This window comes from Emiliania huxleyi (assembly GCF_000372725.1).
Source record: "Emiliania huxleyi CCMP1516 unplaced genomic scaffold EMIHUscaffold_1, whole genome shotgun sequence".
NCBI lineage: Eukaryota > Haptophyta > Isochrysidales > Noelaerhabdaceae > Emiliania > Emiliania huxleyi.
In genome coordinates, this window is record NW_005202428.1 from 1,659,610 (window position 1) to 1,670,486 (window position 10,877).

At 67.7% G+C, this 10,877-nt stretch overlaps 2 protein-coding genes across 2 annotated transcripts; one reads left to right on the plus strand and one right to left on the minus strand.

Annotated features, from left to right (window-relative positions):
- Positions 1-2,136: 2,136 nt before the first annotated feature.
- Positions 2,137-5,573, plus strand: EMIHUDRAFT_194383 (hypothetical protein; the record flags this gene model as incomplete). The annotated part of the gene is made up of 12 exons (XM_005794205.1): positions 2,137-2,305; positions 2,705-2,853; positions 2,967-3,071; positions 3,208-3,274; positions 3,353-3,387; positions 3,472-3,600; positions 3,698-3,781; positions 4,169-4,195; positions 4,310-4,564; positions 4,773-5,051; positions 5,167-5,437; positions 5,563-5,573. 12 exons carry the CDS (start codon positions 2,137-2,139, stop codon positions 5,571-5,573), a joined length of 1,581 nt encoding a protein of 526 aa, XP_005794262.1.
- An 821-nt stretch (positions 5,574-6,394) lies between these two features.
- On the minus strand, positions 6,395-7,941 carry EMIHUDRAFT_194384 (putative L-threonine 3-dehydrogenase; the record flags this gene model as incomplete). The annotated part of the gene is made up of 5 exons (XM_005794206.1): positions 6,395-6,970; positions 7,047-7,199; positions 7,268-7,597; positions 7,683-7,724; positions 7,798-7,941. 5 exons carry the CDS (start codon positions 7,939-7,941, stop codon positions 6,395-6,397), a joined length of 1,245 nt encoding a protein of 414 aa, XP_005794263.1.
- Positions 7,942-10,877: the final 2,936 nt, after the last annotated feature.

Consider the following 10,877-nt stretch of genomic DNA (forward strand, 5'->3'; position numbering starts at 1 on the left):
CTCCCTCCCTACCTATCCTGCCTCCCTCCCTCCACCCCTCCCTCCATCCCTCCCTCCCTCCACCCCTCCTTCCCTCGGCGTCGAGTCGCTTCACCACTACGCCTAGGCGGCGACGCTCGAGGCGGTGCACACCGCCCGCCTCGCCCTCGACCAGCTGGCAGGGAGGCACGTGCCGCCTAGATGCGCGCGGAGGGAGACATCTCGCCCCACCCCCACCGCCGCACCCGCAGCCTGCAGCCCCCGCAGCAGCCCCCGCAGCAGCTCTTGCAGCAGCTCTTGCAGCGCCCCCTGCAGCAGCCTTGCAGCGGGGCCCCTGCAGCAGCCTTGCTTCACTGGAGAGACGACACGGAGAGAGTGCCGTGCTCCGCTGTGCCCTTGGGGAGCTGTGACCCAAGGGGGAGCTGCACCCGCCCGTGACGTCAAGCCAGGGGAGCGACAGAAGGTGCCGCGGGTCGCGGGAGGGTCCTCGCCCTGTCCTCACCCTGTTGCAAGTTGCGTGCAGGAGCGGCTCGGCGCTGTGTCCGCCGCTCGACACGCCAGACGGAGGCGGCGGCGAGGGCGGCGGCGAGTCGCCGCAGGGGCACCAGGGGGGGGGCGGGCCGAGGGAGGAGGGGCGGGAGGAGGGGCGGGGGGAGGGGCAGGGGGAGGGGCAGGAGGGGCGGGGGCGGGGGGAGGGGCGGGTCTCGCGGATCGCGCGCGGCGTTGCCTCCGACGGCACGGCCCAGGGCGGGAGTGCAAAGGCGGGCGAGGAGGACGCGGGGCGCCGGACCTCGCTGCTGCGCTGCTTCGCAATGGCGCTGCTCGACGTTGAGCGGCGCGCGTTCGAGCAGCACGCCGCGGCGGTGGACGATCCTAGATGCGGAGAGCCGCAGAGCTTTGCACACGCCTGTACTCGACTGTTCTCACTGCACTCGTGTGTGACCGCGCAGTGCTCCCAGTGCACACGCCACACGGCGCACGGTGCCGTGCCCGCCACGCGTGCTATAGGTGGCCGAGGCGTGGCTGCTTGCCGAGGTCCTCCGCTCGCACGAGCACGCCGAGGCGGGCGGCTAGAGTTGTGGCGGCACGTTAGAGTGCTGCACTCCCGGCAGCGCACACAGCAGCGCACACAGCTCGAGCACCCCCCCCTCACACACACACACACACGCACGCCGACTGGCGTCTGATGCGTGCTCGCCTCATGTGTCTAGCACCGCGAGGCCGCGAGATTGCGCGAGAGGGCCCGAGATGACCCGAGATTGCCCGAGATCGCAGGTACACCGCGAGGCCGCCAACACGCTGAGCGGGGTGCAGAGCAAGGTGTCTGCCCCCCCACGCGCACCGGGCCTTGCACTCTGAATGCCGTGGGGTTCCTGTCTTTTAGACGTGGAGACGCGAGGGTCGTTTGGCCCTTGCCCCACCAGGGCAGTGTGTGTGCGGAGCAGTGTCCCTCACCTCACCTCACCTCACCTGTCCCTCACCTTAGGCGCGGCAGGAGAAGCTCGCCGTGCTGCAGCAGCTGCTCGACTCGGGCCGCACACTGAGCGAGGAGCGACAGCTCTCCCGCCCCGCCGCGAGCCTCACCCCCGAGATCAGCGCGAGGTCAGCCCGAGATGGCTTGCGTTCGCAGGAGCAGCGACTCAACCTCTCCGCAGAGGCGGCGGCGGCGGGGCAGCTCGCCGCATCGCTCTCGGCGGAGGCGCGGAAGTGGCAGGGGACGATCGACAACGCGGGGCCGTTCCAGCTCGAGCAGCTCCGCCTCTCCAAGGCGACCCGAGATGAGCCGAGATGAGCTGAGATGACCCGAGATGATGACCCGAGATGAGCTGAGATGATGGCCCGAGATGAGTCGCCTCTCCAAGGCTGCGCGAGCACCGGGCCTTGCACTCTCCGTGCCGCGGGGTCGTTGCCTCAGCCTTCGGGCTTGGAGCGAGGGCATCTAGAGAGGGGGGGGGGGGGGGCTAGTGGTGTGCAGAAGCGTCTCAGACCCTTCCCTTCCCGGCAGGCGGCGCGGGAGAGGCAGGAGCGCGAGAGCGGCGGCGTCGCGGGAGGCGGCGGCGGCGCGTCGGCCGTCTGTCCCCCGCCCGCGTTTGTCGGCGACGTCGCGGAGGGCCTAGCTCCGGCTGCAGCATGGCATGTCCGTGACACGTCCGGCGCATGTGTCGTGCAGGAGACGTGGCCGAGGAGCTGCTGGCGCCTGCCGTCGAGCGTGCCGTCGAGGCGTCGCGTGCGATGACGTCGCAGGTCGCTTGCGCCGATTTGGACGCGAGCGTGCAGAGCCAGCGATTGCTCGTCGACAAGGCGCTCGAGACGATGGCACCGGACAGTCTAGATGCGAAACACGACGAGTCGCGGGCGCGTCAGACAGGCAGGCTTGCACCGGCAGGCATACGCACTTCATAGTCACGGGCGGGCTCCCGTAGCAATCTAGCCGGTGCACGCAGCGGCATGCACACTGACAAGTCCGCGCGGCGTGTGCTCTTGCCCAGCGGGCCCGCTCGCCCCCGCGGCTAGGTGGAGGAGGCGGTGCACCTCGAGAAGATGCGCCAGCAGCACGCGGCGCGCGAGCGAGCGGCGGCGGCGCGCGCAGAGCAGCAGCAGGCAGCCGCGAAGCCGCGCCGGGCGGGACACAGCGACGGCGACGGCGGCGAGGGCAGCAACGCGCCGTCGGCAGACGCGCGTGGCGTGGCGGAGGTGGAGGGGCTCGACGAACTCCTCGTCGGAGTGTGGGAGCGGCTCACTGCTAAGGCTGCTGCCGGCGGAGGCGGAGGCGGCGACGCGCGCGACGCGGCGTTGCTCGCAGAGGCGAAGGCGGAGGTGGTGCGTGTGGCGTCCGCCGCGCAGGCTCGCGCTGTGGCGGTTGCGAGGCGAGAGGTGGAGCGGGCAGCGGAGGCCAGACTGGAGCAGCAAAAGGAGACAGACACAGACCCGCCCTGCCCGGCCCTCCCTCCCTCCCGGCTCTACCTCGGGTAGATGTCGGGGAGTAGGAGAAGATGCACATCCTGCTGCACGAGGCGGTGGAGGAGGCGAGAGAGGCAACGGATCGGCAGCGCGCCGAGGAGGCGCCGAGGTCTAGCCGAGAGATTGAAGATGTGTGGAGCCTTGAAGATGTGGGGCCGTGGCCGCAATAGAGCGTGGAGAGAGTTGAGTGGGCGCGACCCTCTCGACGCCCTCCCGCGCTGCCCCGCGGCCCCGCCGATCACTGACGGCCACTGTTTCTCCCCTCAGACCCAGTCGGCGCTCGATTTGGCCGCCGAGCGCGCCGAGGCTGAGAAGCGGGAGGCGCGCGCGGTCGGTCGGTCGTTGCGGCCTGAAGCGGCTTCCCCTCTCAGCTCCGCGTCTCTCCCTGCCCGCCCCTCCCCCCTATTCACAGGCGGTCGCGAGCGCGCTCAAGGAGGCATCCGAGAGGTTGGCCGAAGAGGCGGCGGCGAGCAGGGCGTTCCGACGCCACCTTGCCTGTTCTCTCTCAGCCTTTTCTGAGCCGCCCCGCAGGCTGCAGAGGACAAGGCGCTCGCCATCCAGCAGGCCGTCAAGGCAGCCGAGCAGCGGATGAGCCAGAGCCGCGCGGTGGTGGCGGAGCGTGGGGTGATGGAGGCGGCGATGCGGGCGGCCGACCAGCGAGTGCGCGCGCAGGCCGCTCGCGAAGGGGTCGCGCGGGTAGGGCGAGGGCGAGGGCACCGCTGACTCATGCGCCGCTGGTGTGCGGCGGATCGCGTAGGTCGCCGATGAGCTGGGCCGCGAGCGGGCGGCGAGGCGGGAGGCTGAGGAGCGGCTGCAGGCGACGGAGCTGCGCCTCGGCGCCGTCCGCGAAGGCACGAGCAAGGCGGCGGCGAAAGCCATCGCGCTGGCGGCGCCCCTCCACCGCTCGGCGGCGGAGGGCGCCGTGAAGGCGGCGGTGGAGTCGGAGAAGCAGCGCGCGGCGCTCGAGCACGCGGCGGAGAGGGACGCGGAGAGGGAGAGGGCGAAGGCGGAGGCGGCGCGGCAGAGGGACGGCGCGGTCCGCGAGGCGCTCGCCGACGAGCGGCGAAAGCACGCGCTGCGCATGCGGCAGGCGGTCGAGGCGGCGGTGGCGACTGCGCGCCTCGACGAGCGCGCCGCGCAGCAAGGGAAGGCGGACGCGGCGGTCAAGGCGGCGGTGGAGGCGGTAAGGGCGCGCGAGGCGGAGGCGAGGCGCGCTGCCATCGCCGAGGCCCTCGAAGCTCACGAGCGGCAGCGGGTGCGTGCTCTAGCTTGCGTCGCTCACTCGGAGCCGCGAGCGCCGTGACTTTTCGACTCACCGCCGCCGCTGAGCCACCCCGTCCCCACTCGCCACCCCCGCCCCACTCGGCAGGTGAGGACGGTGGAGGCGAGCGCCATGCAAGCGCTCGTGGGGCAGAGCGCCGACGCGGCACGGAGCGTGCGCGAGGCGGCGGAGGCGAAGCTAAGCCGCGAGCTCGATGCCGCGGAGGTCCGGCACGCGGCGTCGCAGAAAAGGGCGGTGAGCGCCGCCGTGACGGAGGCGCTCGCACAGCGCAAGGCCGCCGAGGAGCGGGCGGTGCAGCGCGCCGTCTCGTCCGCCGTTGGCGACGCGGAGCGCGCTGCCCAGGTGGCCGTGCTCTGTTGTCTAAATTGATTGCGTCAATTGGCGTCTCGGCTCCTCGGCTCATCTCAGCTCATTCCCCACCGAGGTGACGCGCGCGCGGGAGGTTGCGTCGGCGGAGGCGCGCGGTCGGGCGGAGGAGGCGAAGAGGACGGCTGCGGCGGTGCGCGTGGCGGTGGAGGAGGCGGTGGTTCACACGATGGCGCGCATCAAGCCGGCGCTGCAGAAGCAGGAGGAGGTGGAGGCGGCGATCCGGAGGGCCGAGGAGCGCGCGAGGGAGATGGAGCGGATGCAGGCGTCGCAGGTCGAGAATCGGATCAAGGAGCTCGCGCAGGACGTCGCGTCGCAGCCGGCGGCCGTGCAGAAGCAGATCCGCGCGGCGGTCACCGCAGTCGAGGACCGGAACGCTCGCCAGCTGGCGCAGGTGCACCAGACGTACAAGGAGGCGGCGGACGAGCAGCAGCTGCAAATCAAGGAGCTGCTCCAGCAGGCAGTGAGGGGGGGAGGGGCGAGGGGGCGAGAGCGGACTCGCGAGCTGCGCGAGCGGTGCGCGCCCAACCCCTTGCCCCGTCCCCTCTCTGAGACCCTCCCCCCCCTCCTCCGGACAGGCGCACGAGCACGGGCGGCACCAGCAGGAGGCGGCCGTGACCGCCGCGGAGGAGCGGATGCGCCTCGAGGCCGAGGAGGAGAAGGCGGAGGTACTCGACGCGACTCGAGCCGCCATCAAGGTCGCCGCGATCCAGCAGGCGGAGGAGGTCGACTCGTTGGTCGCGCAGCTCGCCGAAGTGACGGCGGAGAGGAGGCGGCAGGCGGACGAGATCGCCCTGCTCCGCCAAGAGCGCAGTGAGCTCGAGCTGAAGCTCGGCCACCACTTCCTCGGTGTCACCGCGGCACACCAAGCGCCGGGCGGCGCCGCCTCCGCCGCCCCCTCCTCCCGTGTCTCCTCCCACGTCTCCTCCGGCGCCAGCTCGACCCCGTACACCGACATCTCCATCGACCGCGAGGACCAGGCTAGTGCGCAGCGGGCGGGGTCCGGTGTCATGGCGGCGCGCCCGGCGCCCAGCGCCGCCCCCTCCGCCCCGCCCTCCCACGTCTCCTCTGGCGCCAGCTCGACCCCTTACACCGACATCTCCATCGACCGCGAGAGCGACGTCAGCACGGCGGCGGTCCAGGCGCAGAGCAGCACGATCGAACTCGACTAGCAGGCGGTGGCGCGGAGCAAGAAGGGGGGAAGGGTGGGTGCGGAGGGGAGCGGGAGGGGGGGTGGGGGGCAGACTCACATCGGAGGAGCGTGGGGACGATCGTGAAATGTCTTGAGTCTGTGAGATGTGTGAGGCGGGGGGTACGGTGTCGCGAAGTCTGCCGTCTAGTCACCGCTAATCCCCTTGTTACGAACTTACGATAATGTTGTCAGTGGTGACTGGTGTGACGTGTGTGGTCTGTTGGATCGTCGAACTGGCAACTGCCATGCAGTCCCCCTGCGCGCTGCGCCTGGGCTGCATTTTGAACTTTTGTTCAAAAACATTTTGCATCGACCCTCTAGACACCAGAGTACTCTGGCCCGCGCCCGGGACGCGGGAGCCTCAGGAGTCACAGTTTCACTTTCAGGTGTCGCGTGTCGCTGTCGGGTGTCGCTGTCGGGAGAGCGGTAAGGCGGATTTGAAGTCTCCATGAGACCGACTCGCATCGGTTGCACCCGCGGATTGAATGGTCAAGGCTGCGCATATTTGTGCAGCGAAGACGCAGTGTCCCAGTCCGAGGCGGCTCTCTCCTGCGATTGGCGCATGGAGCGGGGTTGATGTTGATCTGTTGCAGCAGAGCGCATCTTGCTACGCGCTACGCCCTCTCCTGGACAAACTGCTCCACTAGCCCATTGAATGTGTTCCTTCGGCACCACTCGAAAAGCTCTTCGGACGAGACCAGGCTGTCGCCATTCAGATCCATCTCGGTGATCACCTTACTGGCCATCTCCTCAACCAGATCCTCGCGCTGGATGAGCCATCCCCGTTCCTCGCGCCCCTTGATCAGATGCGTCACCATAAAGTGGCTGATCTCGGTTTTGTCGAGGAGGCCGTTCCGGTCGGCGTCGATGGCACGAAAGAAAGCCTCAGCGCGCATCTTGCGATACGCGTGCGCCTCCAGGCAGGTCTCCACCATCTTGGGCACAGCCACCTGTGGCGCGTAGCCGAGGTCGCGGAGAGGCTCGGTCGTCGAGAGGGTGTCTGGCCAAAGCCGTGCAAACTTGGCCATGTTATCATCCAGCTTTGTCGTCGGCACAAAGTCGGGGACGTGGCGGCGGATCTCCTCGAAGAGCTCCTCCGCCGAGAAGGAGAGCCCCGGCATGGCGTACCCATTCTCGGGCTCGTGCAGCGCGGACTCCTCTGCGTCCTGCAGCGCTAGCAGCCCTCGCATCTGCGCGCGGCGGGGAAGACACACATCCCGTGAGCTCGATGGAAAACGCACCCGCCTCAAACCCTGTCGGCCGCACCAAGTCATCGACAAAAATCATCGGCAAGGTGACGTCGGGCTCGACCGGGCACTCGTACTGCTCCCCCTTGGACGCCGCGAGGAGCGCATCAAGAGCGTACTCGGTGGTACCGTTGCCCCAGATCGCCTCGCTGTGCAGCACGCCGGGTAGCACCTATTAGGCAATGACGTTGCTCCCACCCGAAGACTGTTGGCGGCGCGCCACGCGATGCTCAAGCGCACCGCAAACCGTGGGTCGCCACCCGCTGCAGACGCGAACTCCGCCATTAGCTCCCGGCAGCCGCGCTTCTGCCTGCCATAGTCGGATCCTGGGTCCTGGGTGGGATTTTCCGTCAGCCAACGCGCCGTCGCGCCGCTCCGCGGGGCTTCCGCCCCAAAGGAGCCGATGGAATCGGTAAAGCAGATCCGCCTCGCGCCAACCTCGCGCATCGCCGTGAGCACCTTTGACATGCCGCCCATCGTGACCGCCTCGGCAACAGCCGGGTCCAGAGCCGTCTCCACCGAGAGCGGCGCCGCCAGGTTCCACACCGTGGTGTCGGCGTCGGCGTGCTCCTACTAGCGGTAGGTGACTAACCGTCAAAGAATCAATTCCTGACGACCCTAGGCAGGCTGATGAGTGCTCCTTGAAAAGCTTCACGAGCGCCTCTTGATCGCGCACGTCCACGCCGCCGACGCAGACCTACGAACGAAGTGTGGCCGCAGGTGAAGGCCTGCGAGACTCGTCGAGGCTGCGGAAGAGGTGTGAGCTGCACCGAGGCAATGCTTGTGATGGAGTCAGGGAGCTGCGGCATCCGGTCAGCGGCAATGACCCGGGAGCCGCGAGCGGCGAGGGCTGCGGTGAGGCGCTTCCCGACAGCACCGCCGGCGCCGACGATCAGGGTCTGAGAGGCAGGCATTCAAGGGCAGGCAAGCCGCTGTTGCGACAGGCGCGGCGTCCACGCCTCGGTCCTCGCGACGAGCGAAATGTCGCAACGGTGGACGGACGCTGCGCAAGTTCTTTGGGGATAACTTTTTCTTTTTCCATTCTTTCTCCTTTCCTAGGGAGTTTTGTTTTAGGTATGTTGTTCCTAGGGAGTTTTGAGATGAAAATGTTTATTTTTGTGGTGTATCCGTGCCAATGCGTGCCAGACTGCCCTGCGTTGTGCGAGGGAGTTTTGTGCTAAAGAATTTGTTCGTTTTGGCCAGAAACTCTTACCCTTGCAGCTTGCTCTTATCTGGTTCGTTGCGTACACGCACCACGTGTTTTGCACTTCCTCTGTCCCAACTTCACACGTGAAATTGGGTCGCTTCTGTTGTTTACGCTCTACGCGACCGCCCTCATTATTACTCCCTGTCATGAGCACGGCTCAGTGGCTGCCCGAAAGGCTATGAGCTCCTGTAGTGCCTCCGCGCGCGCTCGCAGTTCACGAGCCAGCGCCGGCGGGGGTCCCTCCCCGGCGCTCGCGAGCGTGTCGTAGGCCGTGGCCTGTGCGCCCCGGCCCCCGCCCGTCGCAAAAAAGGCGGCATTCAAGCTACCTGGGGCAGGCCTCGGCGTAGTCGGCGCGGTGTCGCTGCTTTTGCGCACGCCGCGGCTGCTTTTCGGCGCCTCAGCAACCTCCTCTCCGCGTTGAGTGTGCAAAGCGGTCAACGGCGTGGCACCCCGTGCCGGCGGCGGTGAGACCGAGAGCCCTGCGCCGTCGGCGGGACGGGCGGCGACTGAGTGAGGCGGCGTCAACCGCCCCGCCGGCGTCACGAGCCCTCCACCTCCCACCGGGCACGTGTTGCGGCGTGCAGCTCCGCGACCACGCCCACGCCCACGCCCAGGAGACACCGGCGGGGCAGAGCCCGCCCGCAGCGGGTCACTGTTTGGCATTTCCGTCCCCCGTCGAACACCTGCATCTGCCCTTCTCGTGGAGGGCGAGGACTTGGCCGAGTTCGCGGAGTGGGAGGGGGAGCCTCCGATGGGGAGACTCAGGTCCTCTATTGCGTGGCTGCAATCCTCCGTGGCGGCGGCCCTGAGGCCTGGAGTCGATGGTGGGGACGGTAGCGGGCCTCTGGCGCTGCTGCAAGAAGCGGAAGACGACGGTCCACCGCCCTCTCCTGATGAAGACGCGCATACGGCGGACTGGCAGGCAGTCCCTGCCGCGGTGCCGGCTTGGAGGGCCGGCGCAACGAAAGATGGAGCGTCCTGGGCTGGAGTTGGGCCGTTCTGTGAGCTTTCGTCCCGTGAACCCTCTCGCCTCATTCCCTTCGTGCGATACCTCTCGCCCGTCTGAGTGCTCGCCTCGATGGCCTGGCTCTTGTTACGGCGCACCTTCAGCTGCTGCAGCTCGAGACGGACACCCGCCAAGCTACGCTGTGTGACGGCCTCACGCAGTGAGGCCTCCCCGTGCAGCCGCTGCACTTCATCCACCCGCCTCCCCAGCTCCTCCTTCTCCTTGAGTACACGGCCCATCTGCTCCTCTGCCGCCTCCCGCGACTCTTCTGAGGCACTGAGCTGAGCGGCCTGCGTGGCCTCACGCTGCCGCACCTCGTCGAGCTCCTCCAGGAGCAACGTGTGGCGTTGCTGAGCTGCAATGAGAGATTCGTCCGTTGCCGCTGCCGCAGCTGCCACAGCAACCGAAGCCTTAAGCTCTTCTGCTTGAGCACTCTTCTGCTGCTGCTGTGCCACCGCAACCTCCCGCTGCAGAGTCTCCACCACCTCGGCTTCTTCCCGCCTGGCCAAGGCGAGTGCGTCGCGTAGTCGTGTCTCCCCGGCACGGCGGGTCGCCTCGACGCGTGCATTGCACTCCCGCTGCAGCTCAACTCTCTTCCGAGACTCCGCGGCAAGCGCCAGGTCGGCAGCCGCAGTAAGTGAGGCGGCGGCGTGGTCAAGGATCTGATCGACAGCCGTGCGTAGGGAGTTGGGGACCATCATGTCCTGCATAGCAGCGTGAAGGTCTACGCGGAGCCCTTTGAGGGCAAGGCTGAACTCCGGGTGGCGCTCCATTGGCTGAATTCGGACGAACGCAGACTTGCGGTGAAACGGCAGCAGTGGAGGCCATTTCTTTTGGTTCTCTTGAAGTGAAACGGCTGCTGCTCGCCGCAAGGCTCGCGCCGCGATGCCAAAGAAGGCGAAGAAGGGCTCCAAGAAGGGCTCCAAGGGCGGGTTCGACTGGGCGACGGCAGACAGGGAGAAGTGGGCGCACGTGGAAGTACGCAATAACCGATGGTGCACGATGCGGTTCACCGCTCTTTTGAATACAACCGAGACGCTGGAGACGGTGCGCCGGCTCATTGTGGATCGTCACGGCGTGACAGACCGGGAAGGTCTACGTATGTACCTGGGCTCAGAATGCGCGCCTGAAAGTCAGTTCAGAGCGGAGCACTTTGGGCTGAGGCTGCAGGATCTCACCTTTGTTGGAGGCTCCAAGAATGACAAGTTTGTTACAGTCGTGACTTATGAGTACAACCAGTTCGAGTCAGCGCTGCGGCTGCCGCCTCTCGAAGTTGCTGCACCTCTCGTGAGCAGCGCCAAGGGGGCCTCAACCGCCATTCCTAAGGGAGTTCGGGTCGCCGCGGCAGCAGTGCCCCCTCCCGTCATGAGCACAGCTTCAAGGGGTTCGCGGAATGAGAGAGCAACCGATCTTTATGAATTCGACGAGGGCGAAGGTGGAGGCGAAGAGGGGGAGGCTGGGGAGGAGGACGGCGAGGACGGTGAGGACGGCGAGGACGGCGAGGATGTTGACGACGGCGATGGCGACGACGGCGATGATGGTGACGGGGGTGGCGACGAAGGAGACCTGGAGCAAGACGAAGCGGAAGGGGGCGGCGGCGAGGACGCAGGCACGGGCGAGGCGGGGGGCGAGGCGGA